General features: G+C 41.6%; 1 protein-coding gene across 1 annotated transcript in view; it reads right to left on the bottom strand.

Annotated features, from left to right (window-relative positions):
- Window positions 1-27,755, bottom strand: part of UNC80 (unc-80 subunit of NALCN channel complex) — a 502,852-nt gene that overhangs the window by 414,808 nt on the left and 60,289 nt on the right. The window contains exons 8-13 of the mRNA XM_078779534.1: window positions 26,979-27,097; window positions 23,675-23,939; window positions 22,280-22,414; window positions 21,936-22,119; window positions 12,831-12,911; window positions 812-976 (exon numbers count right to left, since the gene is read on the bottom strand). Of these exons, the coding sequence (XP_078635660.1) occupies window positions 812-976; window positions 12,831-12,911; window positions 21,936-22,119; window positions 22,280-22,414; window positions 23,675-23,939; window positions 26,979-27,097 (949 nt within the window). The remainder of the gene's footprint in view (window positions 1-811; window positions 977-12,830; window positions 12,912-21,935; window positions 22,120-22,279; window positions 22,415-23,674; window positions 23,940-26,978; window positions 27,098-27,755) is intronic.

Raw genomic sequence — 27,755 nt, 5'->3', positions numbered from 1 at the left:
CCCTGCCTAATTAACACAGCTCCATCCCTCGTATGGTGTTGGCCTGGTGTTGGCTTCGTGGTTAGGGTGCTGGCTCGGGATCGTAGGATCCTGGGTTCGAATCCCGGTCGATCGCTGAATTAACACCAGGGGGGTTGACTCAGCCTGTCATCCTTCCAAGGTCGGCAAATTGAGCACCAGTTCACTGGTAATTCCCTGTGTGTCGCAAGAGTCGACTAACAGGGTTGGTGGCAGGAAGGGCATCCGGTCGTAAAACATTGCTTCAAAAAGGGGACCATGGTGCCCGAAAAAGGCCAACCCCTGCTCTGCAGGGAAAAATGGCCTCTAAAGGTGGTTCATCCCTCGTATGGAGACACATAGACGATCTTACCCGGACAGTCGGCCTGACGGATTCCCCACTTATCTACATCCAGGTGGGCTTCTTCTTCTTCTTCGCATCATCGGAGCATTCTAAACCGACACAATTCTATCTGGACTAAGGTATTTCATTTCCTACCCCCACACACGTAACAATATAAACTCCATGCTGTATACACATTACATTCACATGGGATAAGGAGGAAAGGTGAGTGAAAAAGCATTGCTTAGCCCACATTTAGGTCCTACAGGGAAATGCTTGATCATGCATGAGTGGATGGCATCAATTAAAATAGCATGTGACTGATGTGTAATGCAATGATGTCACACTTGATGTTGGGAATGTCATTTTCATTTTAAAGCCACACAATATACACTTAGGGAAGAGAAGCAGGTAACACATTTTAGAGTTTAAACCAATAACAATAGATGGGTGATACATTTCAATACAAACCTTCCCTCAGTGGAGGATCCATGTGGCTGTTTGAATGTTCAGGTGGAAACTCGCTTAGCAATGCATGCTGGGAATGTGACAGCAATGCATGCTGGGAATGAGAACGCCGACCATAAAGAGGATCAAGTTCACCCATATCAGAGCTTCCCCGTCTTGAAAATCTCCCTATGAAGATAAAGAACTGCCTTTATTCATATGGCCATGGTCTCCAATCCCTCCCTTCCCCTTCCCACCCTTTCCCCATAACCGACAGCTCTTTGCAGCATGCGGACTTCTTGCCAACTAATGCCGAGAAGTTCTGAGTTAATTTTGACACCTCCTCTTCAACTTGTGTTTACCGCATTGGCACTGTAATCCTTAAGAACCGTGCTTCGACACTATCCTCTACTCTTCTCTAGGTCTTTCTCATATGTTCACCTTCCTTCATCTGGGAGACTTGCATCTGCCATATTCACAAAAAAGGTTCCAAGTCTGATCCACACAACTTCTGACCAACACATTTTAGAGTTCAAGCCAATAACTACAGCATGTAGTCTTCTCCTTATCTTAAAGCAAATTGATGGATTTTACTCTTGCTGCAGACCTCATGCTGGAATTATCTTTTATCGACCTATAGAATCTTTGATCATCAGTTAAAACTTCACCCTGACTATTCTAACATTTATGCTTCTTCTTTCAACTCAAAAAGAGATGGATGCACCGAATTTCAAATGAGAGATCAGTCATATCTCTGGGCATCTCTAGAGCTCCGATACCATCTGTCACTAAGCATGACTCTCCAAACTGTCTGAAAATGGTATCTAGGGGCCCTCTTTGAATGGTTATCAGATTTTATCTGTGAGCACGATCAACAGATTTTTATATCATTGTATCTCAAGATCTCCCTCTGGAGATTTGTGCCTTGCAAGTCAGTATTTTTAGGACTGACCATATACAGACTTGGCATTTAATATGGAATTTTTTTTTTTCTTGACTTGGGTTTACTTTCTTAACTCAGTATATCAATCTGGTGAGTTTCTTTTACACTTTGGTGATTTATTTGTTAAAAGAACCATGTCACTGATTGTCTGTCGCAGCAAGAAGTCAACAACAAGATAATATCACAGGTGGCGTGGCAAAATGTACGGACAGGTGCATTTGACTATTGGCTTCACAATCGGGTATACAAGGGTTGTTGCGTTCTGTATTAGTGGAAAACAACTGCTGCACGTCTCCAAAAGTTATTGCTGCTTCCTCTGGAGATGGTCCGTCAATTCGACAATGCTGTTTGTCATGGAATGGTGGCTTTACGAAATTACGGCATGGAAGAGCGTGCTATTGCTCGGCAGTATGGCATCACTCAAGGTCAGGTGTCAAAGATCCTGAAACGAAATGCTCAGAGGGGTGTCCCTACTCCAATACCGAGGCCAGGACGTCCCCGAGAGAACCACAAGGAGGGATGATCGCCAGCTGCACCGGTTAGTCCGCAATGGCCGTACCAAGACAGCTAGTCGGCTTAGGGCTGAGTGGCAGCAACTGACAAATGTGCCTGTATCCAGAAGGCTAGTCAACCAACGACTGGTTCAAGCAGGCTATCGTGCCAGGCGTCCCCTGAGAAAGCCACGCCTGACCAGACAACACCGCCAGCGCCGATTGCAGTGGGCCAGAGAGCACCGTCAATGGCAGCCAGGACACTGGAATCACGTGATCTTCAGTGACGAGTCTAGATTTCTGGTCTATCGTCAAGATGGCCGCGTCCGAGTGCGCAGACAAGTGCATGAAGCCTACAATAAAGATTGTATAGTGCAAGAGTCCAAGCTGGAGGTGGTGGGGTGACCGTTTGGGCTGCTTTTCATGCAGGGGGCAAAACTGACCTGGTTGTTCTGAATGGAAACCTGAACCAGTTCAAGTACAGGGCCATTTTGGAAGAAACATTGCTTCCATTTGCTTGTGCAACCTTTCGAGGAAACTTTGTCTTCCAAGATGACAATGCACGGCCTCATCGTGCTCGCATGATCCAACACTTTCTTGCTGACCGTGGTGTGGAGCATATGGAGTGGCCTGCCATGTCCCCGGATATGAATCCGATAGAGAACTTGTGGGCAGAATTAACGCGTCAAATCGACCACTTGGACCAGCAGCCGACCTCTGTGCATGAATTGCAGCAGGCTATTGTCACTGCATGGCAAGTGATTCCTGTCCAAACCTTGGCAAATCTCGTGAACAGCATGCCTCAACGTGTACGTGCTCTCCTGAATGCTCGTGGGGGTTACACGAAGTACTGAACTGTAATTTTACTGTCCGTAATCCCAGTCATAATTTAACTTTTGTTTTTGTTAAAAAAAATTTGGGCTAATGTGCAAAATAAAGAGATACTTCTGGAAAACGTACAGAAGTTTAACACAGTACTGTCCATGAATTGAGTTCGATATCAGTTTACATCACTTTCAAGGATCAATTTATTTGTTTCGAAATGTCAAATGTGGTTTTTGTTTCTTTTAAAGGTCACATTAACAAAATCTAGAATAATTTCAACATAATTCCAATGAACTTTTGGTTCTAAGACATCTTGAAAAGTAAGTTCATCCCCACAAAAAAATATTCCATATTAAATGCCAAGTCTGTATTTATTGGTATACATCACTGGCTTCCCGACTTCCCTCAATAATCTTTTGTACAATTTTGCTGAAGAGTCTGCTCTGAGAATAGCAGTGCACCGCTCTTCAGAGAGGTAGGGCTACAAACATTCTCCTCTGTAGATCTGCAAAAAAGGAATTGCTCAGCAACCTCAAACATGTTTCTCTACACAGGAAAATCCCATGCTCTCACTGTCCTTCCTGGAAGGATTGGCTTGGATCGGATCTCTATCACCCTCTCATCCCACAGTCCTCCATCAGGACATACACTACATGACCAAAAGTATGTGGACACCTGAACATCACACATCTCATTCCAAAATCATGGGCATTAATATTGAGTTGCCCCCCCCCCCCCCCTTTGCTGCTATAACAGCCTCCACCCTTCTGAGAAAGCTTTCCGCTAGATGTTGGAACATTGCTGTGGGGATTTGCTTCCATTCAGTCACAAAAGCATTCGTGAGGTCGGGCACTGATGTTGGGCAATTAGGCCTGGCTCACAGTCAGTGTTCCAATTCATCCCAAAGGTGTTCTATGGGGGTTGAGGTCAGGGCTCTGTGCAGGCCAGTCGTGTTCTTCCACACCGATCCCGACAAACCATTTCTGTACGGACCTCGCTTTGTGCACAGGGGCATTGTCATGCTGAAACAGAATAGGCCTTCCCCAAACCGTTGCCACAATGTTGGACGCACACAATCGTCTCGAATGTCATTGTATGCTGTAGCATTAAGATTTCCCTCCACTGGAACTAAGGGGCCAAGCTCGAACCATGAAAAAGAGCCCCAGACCATTATTCCTCCTCCACCAATCTTTACAGTTGGTACAATGCATTAGTGCAGGTAGCGTTCTCCTGGCATCCCCCAAACCCAGATTCGTCCGTCAGACTGCCAGATGGTGAAGCATGATTCATCACTCCAGAGAATGCGTTTCCACTGCTCCAGAGTCCAATGGCGGCGGGCTTAACACCATTCCAGCCAACGCTTGTCATTGCGCATGGTGATCTTAGGCTTGTGTGTGGCTGCTCGGCCATGGAAACCCATTTCATGAAGCTCCCCACAAACAGTTGTGCTGACATTGCTTCCAGAGGCAGTTTGGAACTCGGTCGTGAGTGTTGCAACCGAGGACAGACGATTTTTACGCGCTATGCACTTCAGCACTCGGCGGTCCCGTTCTGTGAGCTTGTGTGGCTTACCACTTCGCGGCTGAGCTTTTGTTTCTCCAAGACGTTTTCACTTCACAATAACAGCACTTATAGTTGACCGGGGCAGCTCTAGCAGGGCAGAAATTTGACGAACTCACTTGTGGGAGAGGTGGCATCCTATGACGGTGCCACATTGAAAGTCACTGAGCTCTTCAATACGGCCCATTATACTGCCAATGCTTGTCTATGGAGATTGCATGGCTGTGTGCTTGATTTTATATACCAGTCAGCAATGGGTTTGGCTGAAATAGCCGGATCCACTAATTAGAAGGGGGGTCCACATAATTTTGGTCATGTAGTGTACGTGTTATTCCAGAATCTCACGCCTGGTAACTCACCCCAATTCTAAGCTGAACGTTAACACCCATTATTTCATCCCTAAAATTATTATTTTCCTTTATTACAGTGACTTAAGGATCATGGAGAATTTTTTACAAAAATAATGTTTGACAAACGCATTATACATGGCAATAATAACATTATACATGGTAAATATTACATGGCAATAATAATATGATACCAATTGCAAAGTCAAGAGGGAACTAAGCCAATTGATGTTATGGTCAAATGTAGAGTTCAGAACAACACGTGATCATTGATGAAATAAGTGCAGTCCACAAACAAAAATGGCACATCGCTTGGCTCTTCCTGAAGGAGAAAATTTCACCAGGTTAGTACCCAAAATGGGAATTTGAATTGTCATTTTGGTTAAGAAATTCGGAAACAATATCCATATTTGTCAATTGTTTCTGACCTGAGAGCATCATCAGTAAAAACAAAAGTTGATATGCAATACGGGACTTTTGAAATGACATGAATGTTAAATGCAGCCTTTTATGCAAGAGCTGTGCTTGTGTGTGTGTGTGTGTTTTCAGTGACTCGATTCTGCTCACCATGCACTTTTAACCTGCTGTTGCCAGCGCAAAATCTGTAATTCAAATCGTCTTTTAAACAAATTTTTCAGCATTTAGACGAAAGAGTCGCAATTTCGCAATTGTTAACCATAATCATTCCGTTCCTGAATGCAAATTGGACTCAAGAAAATACAGGAATACGAGAAATATCCGTGGATGATAGAAGTTGGATTCCTATCATTTCCTGTTCATAAAATTAGCTAGTGGTTATAACATACACAAACCAACACACACACACACACACACACACACACACACGCACGCACGAATGGACAGACACACACACGGATGGACAGACGCTTCTCCTTTCACCAATAAATGCAAAAATCGAGTACAATTTATTTTGTGGTCCCAGAACGAAACAAACACTACATTTATAATGGTACTCACAGCCCACTGAACTCCTACTCCCACTATCACACCTGGTTAATAGTAAATATCATAATTTTAAACTTACCCTGTGTATCTACAAGCCCCAGATATGATCTTCCCATCGGTGTTAAGAAACACCAAGGTTCGAGTAGAACGCACCATCTATGGGCATTTGGCCTTTTACGGGCCCACATCGTCGGGACTGCAAGATATAAGCCTTATGGATAAGTTAATCAGGAAGTATTCCAACTGTTTTGTTGTGCAGAGCTTAACCCCTTTCTTGCAGGTACATTTGTTTACAAGTACTCTCGGCTTCCTCAAAAGTTTTTTTTAGTTGTTTCATTCTACAATCCTTAACTGAGAGGCATGAAATATGTCTCGGCCAACCCGATTGACTTCGTTACTAGGGGGTTTCTGCGCATGCGTGCTGATCAATCTGGGGGTGAACTAAATCATTTTGAAATTGCCACATTGATGTAAAGCAAGCCAAAAGCCATTTGTTGCAACAGAAAATCTTTGGTGTTCCAAAGCCTCACAAGATTTATGCAAACATACAAATCTATAATTAATATACCTGGATTATTTGAATTACAGTAGAAGGAAATTGGGAGCAACTGAAAATCAGAGGAGAGCAACGATTATATTGTTGGCTGAAAATTCAGGGAAATGGGCCTAAAAAGTCGTGGTACAAAGTGGCAGAGTGATTCTGCTCAAAGTACAAAATGGAAACTGTGAATATTGTTACGTTTGTGGGGGTAGCAATGGAATACCTTAGGCGAGGTAGCATTATATAGGGGGGTAGTGTGCTCCGAGCTCCGATTGTCATGAAGAAGAAGAAACCTTCCTGGAACTAAGTAGGCCCGGATGCCGTGTAAGTGTATATTTGTCTCCATGCGAGGGGTGCAGCTATGCTAATTAGTTAGGATATAAAGGTAACATTCCCTCTGTATTTTTCCCTTCGTTCCTTATGACACACACACACACCACAGCCATGCGATCAGCGCCTAAATTAAACCACATAATTTCCGACCGGATCCAGACATTCTACCACTAACGCCACCCAGTCGAGTCATCTCAAGGGGCATCAAGAAAGGCTGTGAGGCCCCGCTCCGAGAGGAATGATTGGTCAGGATGACCATAGAACAATGCGATGGCGCGGCACGATTGAAGCACGTGTGACAGAAAGAACGTTCTCGACTCTCGTGCCAGGGACAAAAAGGCAGAGCATCGCCATTTTCACCATCTCGGTTCCTGGTGTTCATGGAAAGCGGACACATTTGAATTATCTCTCTTGGTCCGGGCTATTGGTCGAAAGCAGTCTGCATTATCTCTCTTGGTTCCGACATTCATTACAAACATTACATTTCGCATTCCTTCTCTATGATCCCAGGTTCGTGCCAGGCGGTTACAGCTTATTATTTGCTCTCTTGTCCTGGTCGCATTTTCGCTCTCCCTGTCCCGGGCTGTGGGAAAGGCGAACGCATCCTTCTCTTGTCTCTCCTTGGTGCTGGCTTCATGGCGGATGCTGGCTTCATGACGGCTGCGCTTGGTGTCATGTGCGCCTAAGAGGAATATCGGGGCTCAGTGCAGACGAGCGGGAAGGACGAGGGCGAGCCTGGCCTGTTTGCCTCGCGTCGGCGGCTGGCGATGAACGACTTTGCACCAACGCGTATGTTCCTGCATGGGGACACGGGACCTGGGACGACCCTGGACGGTCAAGGACGCTGGAGCTGAGTATCAGGCAAACGCACCACACTACCTTTTTCTTACTTTCTTATTTTATCATCCCCTTGTGTTGTGTATGAGTTCATGTGGGGGCGCCTCGATTTAGGAATTCGTTTTACTGTCCAGTTCTGTTATCCTGGCATTTATTTTTATTAAACCCATTATTAAACCCATTATGAACCATAATAACCCATTAAACCCATTATAAACATTTGACAACATCGACCAACTTCTATCCACTCATCGCAACTCTCTCTTCCTCATATGTGGCGACTTCAACTGTCATCATGCCAGCTTTCTGGGTGTGGGTTCTTCTCACACCAGCCATGGCACCTCAGCAAAGGACTTCTGTGACTCACTGGGACTGACACAATCTGTCAATTTCCCGACCCGGATCTCAATTAATGGAGTATCTTCTCTTCTAGACTTGGTGATGACTAACTTCCCTGCAAATGTCTGCTGCTCTTCTTCTGCTCCAATCGGTTCTTCTGATCATGTGCTTGTTAAAGTGGACATCTCTCTGGCCATTCTCAGAGAGCCTCCTCAGCGTCGACGAGTCTGGCATTTCACTCAGGCCGACTGGCATGGTCTTCAAGCAGCCATCAATCATCTGGAATGGTCTCCCATCTCTACTGCTACTAACATCAACTCTTCCTGGGAATTCTCATCTGTCACGTGGTTCGGCCGCCAATCTTGGAAAAACCGAAAAACTTTGCACCTCTATATCTCCGAAAGCGCTGCATAGAAAAAATTGAGACATGGCTCATTGTAAAGAACTCTCCATGAGGAATAACATATGTTAATGATGATGTGATAGGTGCCTCCATTATGCCGTCATAATTTGACAAGTACACAACTTCATCCGATCAAGATGAAATTTCTGGGGGCATCTAGCGATAAATTAGTGGAGGGAAAAGAAGATGACGTCATCGGTCACGTGGTTCTGCAGCCATATTTGTTTTTATTACAAAAGTCTTAAAAACCACTGAAAACACGTCCTGGCGAGGGGCTGCAATCTCTGATTGCTCTTTCTTGTTCGTGAATGTAAATGAGATTGTGATTAATTTACGATTTAAGCAAGTTGGTTGAATCATAACTGAGGAGTGACTGTCCTGCTGATAGTGTGCCCTTGCACATTACAGAAGTGATTGGGAATTTGTTCATGACGATCTCAATTTTATCATGTTTATGGTGATCTCAGAATTAAGAATTTGTTCATGGTCATCTCAGCCTAATCTCAGATTAATCAATTTGGATTCAGACCAGATCACTCTACCTTGGACATGCTGATTCTGCTCTCCCAACAATGGATGGAGTCCATCAATATCAGAGAAAAGATCAGGGTCACCTCTCTGGACATACGTCGAGCATTCAATACAGTCTGGCACCCAGTCTTGCTCTCCAACTTATCTATGGCATTCCACGGCTATCTCAACACATGGCTTACCGACCTCCTCTACTCTTGTAGCCAACGCGTGGCTCTCAACAGATTCCTTTTGTGTCCTCTCCCTGTCAACACTGGAGTGGCCCAAAGCAGTGTTCTAGGCCCCATCTATTTCATAATCTTCATCAACAATCTCTCTGACTCTTTGAAAAATCCCCTTCAACTATTTGTTGATGACTCCACCCTCTGCCATGTCATTCCTCTTCCTTCACATAGGCAGACAGCAGCCTCTTCAATTCTTCAGACTTTCACTAATGCATATGCTGGTCAAACACTTGGAAAGTGGCATCAATGCTGACAAATTTCACACTGAAATGATCATATAGCAAACCCTCCTATCTGCTTTCTTAACAACCCTCTTGAGGAAGTTCAGTCAACTCCTGGGTCTCACCATCAGCTACAGTGTGATCTTTCTTGGACAAACCACATTTCAAAGTTAGCCTCAAAAGCCAGCCGCCGACTGGGCATCCTCCGTTGTACAAAGTCCTTCCTTGGCACACATGAACTCCTATCCACCTACAAGGCCTTCGCAGCTTGATGGATTACTGCTCGCCCCTCGGGTTGGAGCCCCTTGCCTCACACCTTGTTCAACTTGATGTATTAGAAACCAAGGCCTTCAAGATCATTAGAATCTCCCGCGATGAAGCTGAATCTACGGGCCTATCACTTCGTCATCCTAGACAGGTCGGTCGTCTCTCTGTCTTCTACCACCTCCTTTCTGGTCTTTCACCCTCTGCCTTTTCCATGCTCTGCCCCATCCCCTCCTTGAGGTTTCTGCATGGCACACAATGTATATAACATCAACACTCTCTAGATGAAACTCCCCAAATCCAGAATTACTGCTCACCTCCGCTCACCTATTCCTCATTTTTCCCACCAGTGGAGCCAACTCCCTCAGTCTGTTAATCTCTTTCATCACTAAAAAAAACTTCAATAAGGCCGTTTACCACCATCTCAGGTCATTCCCATCCAGTCTCATACTCTTATCTACCTCCATTAACCCGCTTCCCCACTCCCACCTCCAAATCCATCCCCTTTCCAAGTTTCCAATTTTTCCTTCCTGAGAGTTTGTGGCTGTATCCATCATATTCAGAGTGGATTCACATTACTGCCCATAACATCACATCCCCTATCCCTCATTCTTCCCTGCATCCTCTATCTCCAATTCCCACTCTATTTTGTCCCTCTGCTTTGTTCTTCAACAGCCTGATCTGTTCTAGCTCCTCCTCTCAGCTTCAACTATATACAAAAAGTTACATTTTCCAACCTCTGTTTGTTTGTTTGTTTGTTTGTTTGTTTGCTATTGCACCTGGAACAAAGTTCCGGGGAGCTTTTGCGATGGTGCGTCATCCGTCAGTCCGTCCGTCAGTCCGTAAACACTTGCAACTTCTTCTCCGAAACCGCTGATGGGATTGTGACCAAACAATGATATTTGTTATGTTGTGAGTAAAGTTTGTTCACGGCATGAAAAAAAAATCTGCCCCTTTCGGGGTCACAGAGGGGTTGCACCCTAAAATAGGCATTTGATTTCTTCTCAGAAACTACATACATAATTTCGATGAAACTTGACCACAACCTTGAACACCCATGATGTACCAAGGTTTGTTCACGGCATTAAAAAACGCAGCCCTGAGGGCCTTGTATAGGTATAGGTACAGGGGTGGTGGGGGGAAGGGTTGCCTCCAAAATAGGTATTTCTTTTGTTTGTTTGTTTAAACTCTTATGATTACGTTAGTACGATTGTATATGCTGCCCTGTCTTCCAGCAACCATTGCAATTGGTTAAAAATGCCATGATACGGTTTAAAATACCTTTAGCCAGTGTAGTATAATGCTTTCTTCTACCAGGTGAGCACCCAGGGGTATTGCCCCTATTATTTTTATTCTCGTATATATTTGAATCTGTTGTTTAGCTCAACATGGAATTCATTTTTTACTCTCGCCCGAGGAGAGTGTATTGGATTTGAGTCCGTTTGTCTGTCTATATGTCTGCACAGAATAAATGATTTTTTTCTGCAACCGTTGGTCTGATTGACAGGTATTTTCACCATAGGTGCAACTCCTGTAGAATTTTAAAATAATAATTATGACGTCATCGGTCACGTGGTGCGGGCGCCATCTTGGAAAAACCGAAAGAGTTTGCACCTCTATATCTCTGAAAGCGCTGCGTTGAAAAGATTAACACATGGCTCATTGTAAAGAACTCTCCATGGGGAATAACATATGTTAATGATGATGTCATAGGTGCCTCCATTATGACATTATAATTTGACAAGTACAAAACTTCATCCGATCCAGATGAAATTTCTTGAGCGCCATCTTGGGATAAATTAATGTAGAAAAGAAATAATGATTACGTCATCGGGTACATGGTTCGGCCGCCATATTTGTTTTCACACAAAAGCCTTATAAACCACATCACGTGCTGTCAAGGGTCTGCAATCTCGGATTGCTTTTTCTTGTTAACGTTTGCAATCTAGATGTTGCCATTTTTTTTATATCTATTCTATCTTATTATTTTTGCTGTCTCCTACTTTTAGCTTGACACCACGTAGTTTACACCTTACCATTCGATGGTTACTGCCCATAATATTTAAGCTTTTGCACTGTCACATCTCTTTAGACGTTGTTGTTGTTGTTCAAAATGAAATCTCTCATCTCTACAGCCTTATCCATGTCCATTTTATTAATTTCTTCTTTTTAAAGATGTTTAGCCTGGTGTTGGCTTAGCGGTTAGGGTGCCGGCTTGGGATCCTAGGATCCTGGGTTCAAATCCCGATCGATCGCTGAATTAACGCCAGGGGGGTTGACTCAGCCTGTCATCCTTCCGAGGTCGGCAAATTGAGTACCAGCTTGCTGGGATGAATGATCACGGTGTGTACCCCGATTTAGCATAGGTACACCTTATCCCTGCGCATCGTCGGAGCGTGAACAAGGGTTGGCGTCAGGAAGGGCATCCGGCCATAAAAACATTGCCTCAAACAGGGGACCATGATTGTCATGGGGCCCGCAAGGCTAACCCCCGCTCCAGCGGGGAAAATGGCCTTAAAACGATCATTCATATTATATATATTCTCAATGTGGATTTTTTTTCATAGCAAATTCCACTGATCTAATTTTCTCTTTCATTTATTTTACCTATTTTTAAATTTCCAACAGATTCCTCAATGTCCTCTAGTATTTTTTTGAAAATTAAATTCACCCATAATCAGCATGTAGAAAATTTTGTTTGATTAATATTTTGATAAATCTTTAAATTGACACTTCTTCCTCATCTTGGCTTGGTGTTGCTGTGTCGACTTGATGAATTTCAAAGATAACATTTCTTCATCAATTTAACAATCAGTTGTGCTGTCAGTCAGACATGCTCTTGGAACTCACAATAATTCCAGCTAACTCAGTTTTTACCATGCAGCAATCTCACTCCACTTGTACTTTCTATTCTTCAACTGCAATACACTTTTGCATTTACGGATTACTTCCCTGAATCTAATTATATCCCATTTCATGTGGCCGGCTTCTTCCAGGATTGTCAGATTCTCCTCACCTAAAAGACAGTGTACATCATACAATGCACATGCATAGGTTCAATGTCCAAGGGCAGCTCAGTCAAATGCGAAGATTATTAGCATCCTCTGCTCTCTCCTTAAAATGATGTCTCACAAAGTCAGCAAATTGAAACCTGCTGGGGACTAAGGGGCATTTTTCAGAATGTGACATGTCATGTTGGAGGGTTTTAACATACTCACCATGCTTGCCAATGTGGGTTGGCGAAGGAACTCTCTTAGTCTGGCTTCTACTCTTTGACCTTCGCAGCATGGGTGACCCTGCTGGTATTGGCATAAAGTGACAATACCACTAGTATAGCTCTTGGAGTCATTGGAACATGCAAATTATATCACCACAGTAAGGTGGAGGTAAATTTGGAAGAAAAAAAAGCCAGGGGATACAAAAAATTATCCACTTGATTACATATTTTGTGAGACAAAGACATTTTAAAGTACGGTAATGTCAACAGCTCGTGCAATTTTTGTGGTGCAGATAAAAGTACAGAGCGGACTTGTGGCAATGAAAATGACATTGCACCTGAAGAAATAGAGATAAAACTGAAAATATAAAATATAGTACAATGGAAAAGAGAATGTGGAGACAAGTTTAGAGAGTAAGTACAAGGAATGAGAATAACAACAACACATGAGTTGAAGATATCAATGAGCATAAGGAAAAAAAATTAAGTTACTCAATTTTGCCTTCCACCACCATTCCGTTGTCTCTTCCATTTTCATTACTCAGTTTTACTATTAGTGGGGCGGCTTAGCCCAAATATTCAAAAGAATTGTGCATTTTGTGAAACAAGCACCAAATTTGGCACAAATGTACATTAATATGTTGCGAACATTTTCAGATATTGGGCCACTTGAAATTCCGTAATTTTTTTTTTCAAATTTTTTCAAATTTCGTAATTTCAAATTTTTCGGGTGACACTGTCACAATTTCGGTCTTCGAGGCCGGCCGATAGGCAAAGTGTGACCGGAAGGGACGAGGTTCTCCTGACCACGTGGCCCTCGATCTAGGAAGCGAGAGGCGTTCCATTAGTGGACGCGCCCCTCACGCCCGACTTTCGGGCGGCCCCGGCAGGCCGTTTGTTTTGACGTTCCGTGACAGGCCCCGCACCCCCACCTCCGGGCCGACCGGAAGCTTGTGCTGAGTACATCATACCTGAACAACTCAGTGAGGCAGAACACAGCAGTGCACACCAGGGTGACCCCTTCAGTGCATAAACCAATTAACCTGTCCACTGCAGGGCATATAGAAATGAAGTTATTTTCTGCATCTATATTATAATAGCCGTAGATGATTCTGTCTGTCTGTCTGTCTGTCTATCTGTTGGGTGTCTGTCCGGGGTGTGGCTTACTCGGTTTGCAGAGTAGCTCCACCCATAGCTCCACCCATTCTGGGAGTGGCTATAAACAAATATCCACCATTTTATTAACTCGCATAGCTTTGAGTCCTGTTTTGTAGGCCCGTGGTGTCTTGCTCTCCCCCAGTTTTATTTCAAATCAAATTCGATAAATCATTTCATTTTTCACAGTCGCTAACATAGTTTTAGACTCGGTTGAAAAAAAACGGGAAGAAAATCCGATGAAAGTTGCCGTTTATAGAACGAAATGAATTCTCAAAGGCCTGTAACTTCAAGGCCATTGAGTCTCTCTCACGCCTTTATCTCCAATCTAACTCACCATATGATTTCATTTTTATCGATGGTTTTACTTTTAGACTCGGTGTCAGCAATAATTGAGAACAATCCACACACGCGGGAAAATGCAGAGATATATTTTTTAAAATCGCGTCATGGTGTATCATACACCGCCCAACATGACACCGCCGGCAATGTGTCGATATATATTAAAAATTCGCTTTTGCTTTTCCGTTATGATATATTACTATTTCGTTTGATGATAGTCGTCACAAAAACGTCAACAATGATGCCGACATATATTTCTTCGTTTTTATTTCATTCAACATATTAGCCGGAAGTAAAATATGTTTCAGGAAATTACCGAGAGATATTTCTTCGTTTTTTTTATTAGTTATGTGCGCATACACTTTAAATAGGTTTATTTGAAATCTTTAATTTTCCACAAACATTCCACACACGCGGGAAAATGCAGAGATATATTTTTTAAAATCGCGTCATGGTGTATCATACACCGCCCAACATGACACCGACGGCAATGTGTCGATATCTATTTTAAATTCGATATATCATTTCATTTTTCACAGTCGCTAACATAGTTTTAGACTCGGTTGAAAAAAAACGAGAAGAAAATCCGATGAAAGTTGCCGTTTATAGAACGAAATGAATTCTCAAATGCCTGTAACTTCAAGGCCATTGAGTCTCTCTCACGCCTTTATCTCCAATCTAACTCACCATATGATTTCATTTTTATCGATGGTTTTAGAGTCGGTGTCAGCAATAATTGAGAACATTCCACACACGCGGGAAAATGCAGATATATTTTTTAAAATCGCGTCATGGTGTATCATACACCGCCTAACATGACACCGACGGCAACGTGTCGATACATATTAAAAATTCGATATATCATTTCATTTTTCACAGTCGCTAACATAGTTTTCGACTCGGTTGAAAAAAAACGGGAAGGAAATCCAATGAAAGTTGCCGTTTATAGAACGAAATGAATTCTCAAACGCCTGTAACTTCAACTTCAAGGCCATTGAGTCTCTCTCACACCTTTATCTCCAATCTAACTCACCATATGATTTCATTTTTATCGATGGTTTTGGACTCGGTGTCAGCAATAATTGAGAACATTCCACACACGCGGGAAAATGCAGAGATATATTTTTAAAAATCGCGTCATGGTGTATCATACACCGCCCAACATGACACCGACGGCAACGTGTCGATATATATTAAAAATTCGCTTTTGCTTTTCCGTTAAGATATATTACTTTTTCGTTTGATGACAGTCGTCACAAAAACGTCAACAATGATGCCGACATATATTTCTTCGTTTTTATTTAATTCAACATTATTAGCCGGAAGTAAAATATGTTTCAGGAAATTACCGAGAGATATTTCTTCGTTTTTTAAAATTAGTTATGTGCGAATACACTTTAAATAGGTTTATTTGAAATCTTTAATTTTCCACAATATAATTTACTTGCCATTTATCATTTGATGATTACGAGACAAATTCCTCTTGAGGATCGTGACAATTCATGCGCTGCGTGGAAACTTCTATTTCCAAAATGAATGAGACGATCGATGAAGAACGCAGACTTGAACAGGATGCAGCAAGAAAACGAATGAGACGGGCGAACGAGTCCATCGACGAACGTCAATGCAAACTTGCGGGGTCACCCGTGGGAATCCCACGGGCATGGATGTGTGTGACATTTCGACATATTGAGTTAGATGCTGCACATTCATTTTTACAAAATGGTTACTGGCAAGTCATCAGATCCAGAAATGGTGTAAAAACCACCGTTTAGAGGCCATTTTTCCCCGCAAAGCGGGGGTTGGCCTTTTCGGGGACCGTGGTAGTTGTTGTTTTTTTGTCCCCTTTTTGAAGCAATGTTTTACGGCCGGATGCCCTTCCTGACGCCAACCCTTTTTGCCGCCTTCAACGACAAACAGGGAATTACCAGTGAACTGGTACTCAATTAGCCGACCTCGGAAGGATGACAGGCTGAGTCAACCCCCCTGGCATTAATTCGGCGATCGACCGAGATTCGAACCCAGGATCCTAAGCCGGCACCCTAGCCGCTAGCCCAACACCAGAAATGGTGTCATGAACACAATTTATTTACGCACAAGCACAAAAGCAAGACGGGCCGATTTCCGATTCCGACGGGCCGACGGGCGAGACGGGCCGATTTCCGATTCCGACGGGCCGATTTGGAGCAAGAAAAAGAACGAGACGGGAGAAAAAGGAGAGAAACGAGACGGGGAAAGCCGATTGGAGAGGCGAGTGAGGCGCGATTGGAGAGGAGTGTGAGGCGCGATTGGAGAGGAGTGTGAGGCACGATTGGAGAGGAGTGTGAGGCGTGATTGGAGAGGAGTGTGAGGCACGATTGGAGAGGAGTGATTGGAGGGGAGTGTGAGGCACGATTGGAGAGGAGTGTGAGGCACGATTGGAGAGGAGTGTGAGGCGCGATTGGAGAGGAGTGTGAGGCGCGATTGGAGAGGAGTGTGAGGCGCGATTGGAGAGGCGTGTGAAGGATTGCAGAGGAGAGGAGTGTGAGGGATTGGAGAGGTGAGGGATTGGAAAGGAGAGGGATGTGAGGGTTTGGAGAGGAGAGGAGTGCTAGGTGGAGAGAGGAGAGTGTCAGGTGGAGACAGGAGAGTGTCAGGTGGAGACAGGAGAGTGTCAGGTGGAGAGGAGTGAGGGGTCACATATTATGTGAAATAACTAAATTCACACCATTTCTGGATCTGATGACTTGCCAGTAACCATTTTGTAAAAATGAATGTGCAGCATATAACTCAATATGTCGAAATGTCACACACATCCATGCCCGTGGGATTCCCACGGGTGACCCCGCTAGTATAATAATAATATAAGTTCAGTTCTATATAACAATTTCTGTTATCACCACTACCACTACAACTACCACTACTACAAGCTTTGTCTGGAATTTTGTGGACTAACAGATATACAGACAAGCTGGGATCAAAACATTACCTCCTTCCACCATTGAGTGTAGAGGTAAACATCATGGAAATTATATCATGCCCTAGATTTAATTCATGCTTACCCATGTATTTGTTTCACTGGTTCACAAGGTCTTTTGCATACATGTAATTCAGACTCTCGTCTTCATTGCTGACCACACAATGTTCGCAACATATTAATGTACATTTGTGCCAAATTTGGTGCTTGTATCACAAAATGCACAATTCTTTTGAATATTTGGGCTAAGCCGCCCCACTATATCGGCCGGCCTCGAAGACCGAAATTGTGACGGTGTCACCCGAAAAATTGGAAATTACGAAATTTGAAAAAATTTGAAAAAAAAAATTACGGAATTTCAAGTGGCCCAATATCTGAAAATGTTCGCAACATATTAATGTACATTTGTGCCAAATTTGGTGCTTGTATCACAAAATGCACAACAGGTTTGCTATGCTGCTACACTATATAGTTGACAAGAGAGATGGTGCAACCTTTCCCCTGAAAATCCTCTCCTTGTACTGTGGTGTAACCAATGGTTGTTTTCCCACTGTATTCCCTTTGCATCATTACCCTGCACTCACGAAGAGAAAAGCAGGGTTCGGCATTCGGTTACGTACGTGCGTATGCGTAGCGTGTCTGCAATTTTGAAATTCATTTTCTCAGCAACCGTAGGTCCGATTGACACAAAATTTTACGATAGGAATACCTCCGCCTGCAGAAATCTTGTTCATAATTATGACATCACGTGGTGCAGATGCCATCTTGGAAAAACTTTGCACCTCCATATCTCCAAGGCCGTTAAATGGAAAAATTGAAACACGGCTCATTGTCAAGAACTCCCCATGGGGAATCAGATACAGTCACGTGAAAAAGTAACTATACCCCATGTAAAGTTTTGACTTTTTCAACATATTTCAACATACAGCTATTTGATCTTCATTTCAACAATATTGATAGATAAAGGTGATATAATATAACAAATATCATGAAACATTTACATTTTGTAGTCCATTGTATAATTTAAATAAACATAAATGCAAATTTAGCATGTGGAAAAAATAAGTACACCCCTACATTTATCACTACTTCAAATACCTAAAATTATAATCAGGTATCAGTTTTGGCCCGATCACTCAATCGGGAAAAATCACTAAAAAAAGAAAAAATTCTCGTATACAGATCCGGATCTTCACCAAAATCGAAATAATTAGTCCTCGTCACAAACCAATTAGCTGCTTTAGAGATGGCATGCTTCATTAATAAGGCTCCAGGTTCCTTTCCTGACGTCTTGAACCATGCACCTTGGTGCATGGCTTTGGGTACAGTTATATCATGGAGATGACAAATCTTGCACTGACTGCCTCCTATATGTGGCTGTTTGAGAAAAAAAATATGTAATACTGACAGATTCCTCCTGCAAGATCATGAATGTAGAAAAGCCAAGTGAATTGTCCAAGATATCCGTGTTTGAAAGACACACTCCCAATATTCCTCCTTCTTGGTCACTGGATGGAAATGAAGAATGTCTGAAGGAGCAGGTTTGGAGTGAAACACAAGGTATTGCATTCTTTATTTATTGCACACTGCTCCATTTCCTATGCCATCTCCAGGCGCTGCATCATGTCATTGCCGGGCACCGCAGGGGGCCCTGCAATGACATGCACTGAAAGGGAGTACTCCGGTTTCTTGTTTGTTACTTGGCAAAAAAAAAGGTTTTTTTTGCAAGTACGTTTATCACTCCGGTTTGTGTATGTGTTTGTGTGTTTGTCAGTCCGCTCACTTATACTTGCCTACAGGTCACAATTTTAAACCGATCTTCACGAAACTTCACCAAATGGTAGAGTTCGTGTTCCGACAAAATCCTATATATTTTTCAGGTCAAAAGGTCAACATAGGCCAAAGGTCAACAACTATTTTTCAAATTCCTAAAATCCTCAATTTTCATCAGATTCACTTGAAATTTGAATAGGATTTTCATTTCAGCTAACTGAATTCAACCACCAACTATTTTTGAGATCAACATAGGTCATAAGGTCAACATAAGCCAAAGGTCAACCACGTTATTCAAATTTCTAAAATCCAAAAATTTTCATCCGATTGACTTGAAATTTGAAAAGGTTTTTCATATCAGCTTGGTAAAATCAACCCACCAACTATTTTTGAGGTCAACATCGGCCAAAAGGTCAACATAGGCCGAATTTTTTAAATTGTCAATTTTCATCCGGTTAAGACGATTTGCTTTGAAGACGATTTGCATATCAGGTCACTGAATTCAACCACTAATTTATTTTTGAGGTTAAAAGGATGCTCTACTTTGTTTTTGCCATTCTATTCTGTTCTGTTTTGCCAAGTGTCACTCTATGAGTGATTTTTCATTTGTTTGTTTGTTTGTCCGGGCGATATCTCAGCTATGCTTTGAGCTAGGAAGTTGAAATTTTGGTACAGTAGTGAGCACGTGCTTTGGCAAAAACAGTATTTTTGGGTTTTTTGATTAATCAATTAATTATTTAGTTACTTAATTATTATCAATTAATTAAGTACTTATTTATTTCCTTTCTCTTCTGGGCATTATCTCAGGCACCTTTTGAGCCAGGAAGCTGATATTTGGACATGACAGTGACCAAGTGACGTGGCTACAAAGGATATTTTGGATTTACTGATTAATAAATTAATCCTTGATTGATTGGTCAATTAATCGATTAATTATTTAATTTTTGATTAATTAATTATTGAATTCGTTTTCAAAAAGTTACAGATTCGGACGAAACACTGGTGGTTTAGGTATGCTATTAGCCAATTGATTAAGAAATTAATTATTTCATGATTATTATATATTTATTTTCATTGCACAATTAATCGATCAATTATTGTACACCTCTCCCTCCCAATACCGTCTCTATGCGCTGCATGGCGGTAATGCCTGGGCGCCTTCGGCCGTGCTTGAGGATGTTATTTATTTATTTGGCATGGGGCGGTGTACTTTGAATGTTTCTGTACTTGTCTTGAACTTGTTTTTCCAACTTCCTCAAATGATCTTAGAGACAATGTACAGTGTGTAGAAGGGTCCACTGGTTGATCTTTCCATCTTTGTTAACATAAGTAAGAGGAACCTCCACAGATTTATGACAATAAAGAAGTGGTCCTAGCCCCTGCACCGTCAGAAATAAATTTACATTGTTATTCAGTGATGGTAGTAAAACCTAGCCATCCCCTAGGCTACTGGTTCCCAAAGTGTGGGGAACTACCCCCACCCCACCCGTGGGTACACAAAATTGGGTATTTCTAGGGGGGAATTGGACTTCGACTGAACTATATTTTGAATAAAATAAATATACTAAATCCAATGGAACAGCCTTTTATACTGTTACGAAGATGACCTAAGGGCGAAATGGGAAATAGTTAATATAGTTATTTCTTAGTAAGTGTTGTGCATGTGTCATGTAAACCACGATTTAGGACAGACCAAGGTCGCATGTATGGAAACCACTCTTTATCTATCTTTCCTGTGTGAATCCCTATAGCTTATGCAAGCATACATCCATTATTCTCAATTAGAAAATCCCCAGATAGTTGAGCTGATTGAATTGTTCCGGTGCTTGGTTGGTTACATTCAGGTTTATCTCTCCAGTGCTATCGACATGTGAGATCTCATTGTAGTTATTGTTTTCTGCACATTGATTGGATTCCAAAAACCATCTCTGTTCAAGCTCTCCACCAATATCCACAAACCCTATTTTGTGATGGATGGATCGACAGTTGGATGGATTTCAAAAGCAACAAGATTTGTAACTAATTCAGTAGAAGAACATTGGTGGAACCATTGAACAAAGAGAAATAAAATTTGAATCAATTATATCATGTGACGGTAAAGGCTTTTCAAAGTGGTTCTGGAAAAAAGAATCGATGGAAAAAAGTTTGGTAGGAGTGGGAGGGGGGGGGGGGGGAGGAGGAAGGTGAAGAAGAGAAGGAGAAACCATAGGAAGGAAGGAGATGTATGGAGATGAAAAAAAGAGCAGAACATCAAACAGAATCGAAAACAAGGTTAAACCTGCCATTAGCCAAATCACGGAAAGAAGAAAACGCAGAGGAAAAAGAAGAAGAAGAAGACGAAAAGGAAGACGAAGAAGAAGACGAGGAAGAAGACGAAGAAGAAGAAGACGAAGAAGACGAAGAAGAAGGAAAGGGCAGAACGTGAAGAAGGATAAAGATACGGAAATCAACAGTGGTGATTACTAGTTTGAGGTCATCATTAACTTTTCAAAATATTTTTTCCAAACAATCAATCTGGTGACAGATCATCCATTGTTGATTGGGAGTTGCAACAAGTGGCCATTATCAACTACTGCTACCTCAGAGAAGGCCTGGTCTGTGGAGGTCATGGGTTTGTGCTTACTGTTGAGTAGTCACCATTTAATATCCTCCTGGAGAAAAGAGATGCTTTCTGATGCACATGCATGATGCAAAAGCAAGTCCTTTCCACAAGTCTTCCAAGAAGTTACAATCTCTTGGTTTAATCCTTTGGTTTGGGATGTTGAAAAACCTATGTTCAATCATACGAAGGTTATACTATGTGCTTACTCAAAAAACAGTGAAAAAATTAGGGAAATATGTACAGAGTGAAAAGTCAAAAACAGTACAAGAACTACTCACCAAGAATTGCAGTTTGCCAAGGAGCCCTTTCCAAGCCTCCAGCAAAAGAAAAGGTGCTACGTGTCGGAGATGCATCACAAGGATCCTCATGGACCAAGAAAGGAACGCCAATTCTTCTTTGGCGTTTCTTGCCAAACGGAGGTATTGGAATAGATCCTTTTCGTTCATCTCTACGGCTCTTAAACTTGGATAACAAGTGAAGATGGAGAGAGGTAACATAAGTAGAACAACAGGTAGGTCAAACAACACAATATTTGCAAAGAAACATTACAGAATATAGTTAAAAATGGTTACACCTATGCAATTCAATGACAACTTCATTCTGTTGAGGATTCTGCAATTACCCGTTTGAAGATATTTGCTCCCAACTCAATAGAAAGGTCAGGCACAGCTTGGCGTCGTAGGCTAGTAAGAGATATCCGTGGACATGCTTCGCAATTTAGAAGACTCCCTTCGCCCTGTGGCTGCTCCGTAAGGTCCTGTTGAAAATAAAAAAGTACATACCAACATGTTTGCAAATTATGCATAATAGCAACGGTACCACCCGCCCTACGGGTGGGGCTTCAATCAATATTTACCGATATGAACAGTGATGTGGTTTTTTATTGAAATTCTAAAAATACTGTAGATTTTGATGATTTGCATGTGATATTTAACGGATGTTTACATAAATTGTGTCTCCTAATTGAAGCCCCGCCCTTAGGGCAGGTACTGTTGCTTGTAATATATAATGGCGATACAACAATTTTTACCGCTTTGCTTTGAAGAACGGGAATGAAGGGGGAGGAGCATGTTAATATGTCTGGTTGAAGGCTTTGGGTGGTGAGGGGGCTTGAAGCCAGATTTTAATCTTACAGCCGCCATGTTGGTGCTCGCCGTCATTGCGATGCGAAGCAAAACACTCCTCAGAGCTGTCACATTCACAATCGCTATGTCGTATGTACACCTGATATGTGTTTCCTTCATTGTAAAAACTACCAAGTCAACAGTTAAAAGGATTTTGAGCCAATAGGTGTTACGGCCTTGGCAAGCTCGATGGAGACAGCGATCTGTTAGCTTATACACCGCCCAAATAGCTATGTGGAATTCTCTCATGTAGAGATTAAACTCACGTCGTTTGAACTTTGGCCGAGGTCATTATTTACTTTTAATGATGTTTATATACGAATCAAAAAGAAGATAATTGGTTTTGAGTCATCCTTTCCGCATATCTCGTGGGATTGTGAGTTGGAGAGACGACCGTGATGGCGGGGAGGGGGTTGGCATTCTCTCAAGCAGGAATTCAACCTATGTTCTTATAAAAGGTCTTTGTCCGCCTTTGTCCGGTCACCGAGTCCAATTGGTGCAGCCGATCGGTGCAGCCGTGCAGCGATCGGTGCAGCCGTTTGTGTGGCACCCGGGAAAATGTTATGATGGAGTCCAAACCTCAAAATGCTGGAGGTCAAAGCTGAAATTGGAAAAACAATATAGCCTATTTTACTCAAGGGGACCCCAGGATTACCCACCCAAAATATCGTTGCGATCGGTTCAGCCGTTTTTGCAGTACCTTCAAACGGATGGACAGACAGACGGACGGACATTTGGTGAATTATAGTAAGATACATTAGATCCTAATTATATTAAACATATTATAAAATCCCATCAGCACACACAGCTCTAAACTAGAAATAAAAAGCACAATACCATGGCAAAAGCATGTTACAATCATCAAATCACAAATTCCCAATGTAAATTCTTGCCTTTGATTTTCGTCCATCCGCACCCAAATAGGGCATTGCAGCTACAGAGTGACTACGGGGTCGAGGCCTGGGGGGCAGCAGCCCAGCCTCACCGCGCCCAGCCTTTGCATCTAGGGCTCGTCGAAGACGCTGCAGGCAGTAAGTGAGTGCCCAATATACTCCCTCTTCAGCCCATTGAGGCTGGAAGAGGCAGCGCAAAACTGCCACATCAAAGTATGATGCGGCATTTCCCTTAATGATGGACAGGGGGTTCACATCCTGCTTTCTGCAATAGAAGTAGAGATATGTGAGAAGCATGTTGCCAGAGGATAATAATTTTTGAACCAGGATGAGGCAGGTACAAGAGCTGAAGAACAGAATGTGAGAGTATAACCCACTAACAACGGACAAACAAGTTTGGTGGATGGCAGGTTCACATGTAGATTGAGGGACGAGTGGGCAGATTTAGTGATCATTATGAAATATTGTGATTGGAGGTAATTATGATGAATATGGAAAAGTACATGAGATTTCTTTATTTTTTTAAACTCTGGGTAATTCTGGAAGATTAAATGCAACTAGTAAAATGCCTGTCTAAAATGACGGGTTGGAACAGTTTATTCGATGATGCAACCTTGTGAGGTGTAAAAATTACCTTATGTACTGTCCTAAGAATGATAAGAATAAGTAACATGGATAAGAGGTGTCGAGTTAATCTTTTAATGGCGCATTAAATGTGTGTTTCCCAATAGAGCTGTTCATCTTTTAGGAGTGCTTTAAATGCCCGTTTCCCAATCGGCCCGTTACCAGATTTTGTTTCCGGTTGTGACCACAATGTGGTCATTCTTGTTGTAAGAACAAAATGAGTAATGAGCAGTTTATGATAAGGGTCTGCCTCCAAGTGTCGGCGGGCCCATAAAATACAAAATAAAAATTGGTACAGTATAGCCAAATGGAAAAAGTGCACGACCACCTGAAATAATACATGCCCTCCATAAGTATTGGAACAGTAAGGTCAAATTTGCTATTATTGATATATACTCAAAAAATTTGGATTTGAGATCAAAAGATGAATATGAGGCAAGAGTACAGATAGTCAACTTTTATTTCTTGGTATTTATATGCATATGTGATTTACCATTGTAGAGCAATAGCACTTTTTATGTTCAGTCCCACCTATCTTAGCTACTGTACGTATAAGTATTGGAAAATATTAACTGAAGTAAATCAAAGTAGTTTAATAGCATTTGGTTGCATATCCCTTGCATGAAATAACTATATCGAGCCAATGACCCATTGACATCAAACTCTTGGTATCTTCCTTTGAGATGTTTTGCCTAGCCTTTACTGCAGCCATTTTCAGTTGCTGTTGTTTGTTTTGGGGGGTTTCTGACTTTAGTCTCCTCTTCTGCAAGTGAAATCCATGTTCCATTGGATTTTAAATCATGAGATTGACTTGGCCAGTCTAAAACCTTCCATTTTTTTCTCCTGATGGCCTCCTTGGTTGCATTGGTAGTGTGTTTTGGGTCATCGTTTTGCTGTATGGTGAAGTGCCACCCAATGAGTTTGGAGGCATTTCCTTGCATATAAGCAGACAAAATGCTAAAGAAATTTTGAGAATAAATACGAAATTTCTGTGCACTTCCAAATTTACTCTGCTGCTGCCATCATTAGTTACATCATCAATAAAGGTGAATGAGCCAGTTCCAGAGGCAGCAATGCAAGCCCAAGCCATAACACTACCTCCAGCTTGAGGAGGAAAGTAGGCTTTGGATCATAAGCAGTTCCTTCCTTTCTCCACCACTTTGGTAAAGGATTATCTTGATCTCATCTGTCCATAAAACTTTGTTCCAGAACTCTAATGGCACACCTCTGTATATCTTGGCAAATTCTAACCTGCCCTTTCAATTTTTGGTGTTGATGAGAGGTTTTCATCTTGCGGTGTAGCCTTTGTAATTCTGCTGCCAAAGCCTTCTGCAAACAGTAGATTGTGATACTTGCATTTTATAGAAACCTACGCCATAGTAAACAAACAAAAATGACCGCTCTGTGGTCACAGCCTGCGACACAAAATACATTTTTTTCACCTCTTCTGTCCACTCAACTCCCTTATCATTGCTGTTGAAGGTATTATACAATTCATCTCGAAAGGTATTCACGGTTTGGATCAATATCAATTGCGAGCCTGACAGACAACTGTGTCTGGTTTCAGGCAACTAGTGCATCCACTCTGAACAGGAGCGACAGGAAGGGTTATGTTGTTATCCTCTGTGGAGTATATAGATTACAGTAGATCTAGGCTTGGGCCTTAAGGCTGTCAGAGGTGTATTCAGTTACCAAATTTCCGACCGGTTGCTATCTCCATTGTAATCAGCCTTTTGTTCATAAAAAACCTGTACATAGTCATTTGAGGTACGGGATTTTGTCATTAAGCGCAACTGAATTGGCTTTAAAAATCTGGCAATGGGCTGTTTGGGAAATGCATATTTAATGCGCAAATGGCACCGTTCAAAAATGGCATAATGCTCTATACCAACATGTTTGGAATGAGCAGGTTACGATACAGGACGTAACCTCTTTTCCTGTTCATTCATTCCATTGATGTTTGTCCCACTGTCGGTTATACTATGCTCTTCCATGAGCCTGGCTCCTGTGAAGAAGAAAAAGATCCAAACTTTACAGCAATGATAGCTGATCACATGAGTAACATATTCTCCACTACTATGTTCAGAAAACAGGCTTAAACCTTACTAATAATTTAACACTTGACCCAAAGACAGTGTATAAACAGCAGAGGCCTAAAGAGGCCTCGTGCGTTCGGTTATACCAGGAAACAAGATGACAGCCGTATCATTTTGTCTTGGCAGTATGGTAGGTGGAGTCAAGCGACAGTTGTGGGTGTGGTCCGGCAGCTGTCTGACTAACGGATGCACATTTCAAAAATCGGCCCTCAACAATAACCCCAACAACAGCAATACAATGCTCTTGTAGACCGATGATGTGTCGCAGGTAACAATATATTTGAGAATATGTACGAATACATTGACAAATGGTATGACAATCACACAAGTGATGTCTGCTACATATTTCATGAAAACAATTATCTCAAGATGAATATTCAACAAAGTACCCCAGAAACCCCAACAGCTCCCAGTTTCACTTTGTAATTGTGCCCACCACCTGGTTCTTATGGCGTTTTTGTTTTTTTTATGAAAAAGGCCAACCACACTTGCAAAAATGAAATTGATGTATTTGCTGTCTTTACATACAAATGGGCACAGTGATGGTAAAATAAAATAGGGGTGCCATAATCAAAATAAGATACCGTATCACTGGATCCACATGAGGTCGAGATAGCAGATCACAGCGGCAAAGTGCAGATGTGCTGCCACCTGTGTGATTGACTCCTGGGTTGCAGATCTCACAAGTGACTCGAAACTCTTTCTGTATCCACACAAAAAAAATTGTATTTTTTTTTCTTGCCATATTGAAATTGACGTTTGTGATACAAGTCAAATAAATAGTTAAAATTGACGGGGATGAAAAATGGGCAACTTAAGTCTGCAAACAGAAGTTCTGATGACTAATTTAATCTAGTATCCGAAATGATCAGTTGGAGGCATAAACATTGAGTGAAACTTTTTAATGGATGTTCAGTACCATAAATCACACCAAACGATTCAAATTAAAGGCAGCAGTTTTAGAGAATATATATATATATATATATATATATATATATATATATATATATATATATATATATATATATATATATATATACAGTGTATATATATATATATATATGTATATATATATATATATATATATATATATATACAGTATATATATATATATATATATACTGTATATATATATATATATATATATATATATATATATATATATATATATATATATATATATATATATATATATATATATATATATATACAGTATATATATATATATATATATATATATATATATATATATATATATATATATATATATATATATATATATATATATATATATATATATATATCCCATTGTCTCTTTCTCTCTGCTCTATGTACGGCCACATTTTTTAAATTACAAACTC

The sequence above is a fragment of the Myxine glutinosa genome, chromosome 1 (assembly GCF_964187855.1).
Source record: "Myxine glutinosa chromosome 1, kmMyxGlut1.1, whole genome shotgun sequence".
Classification (NCBI taxonomy): domain Eukaryota; kingdom Metazoa; phylum Chordata; class Myxini; order Myxiniformes; family Myxinidae; genus Myxine; species Myxine glutinosa.
This window is presented reverse-complemented; position numbering and strand designations above follow the sequence as displayed.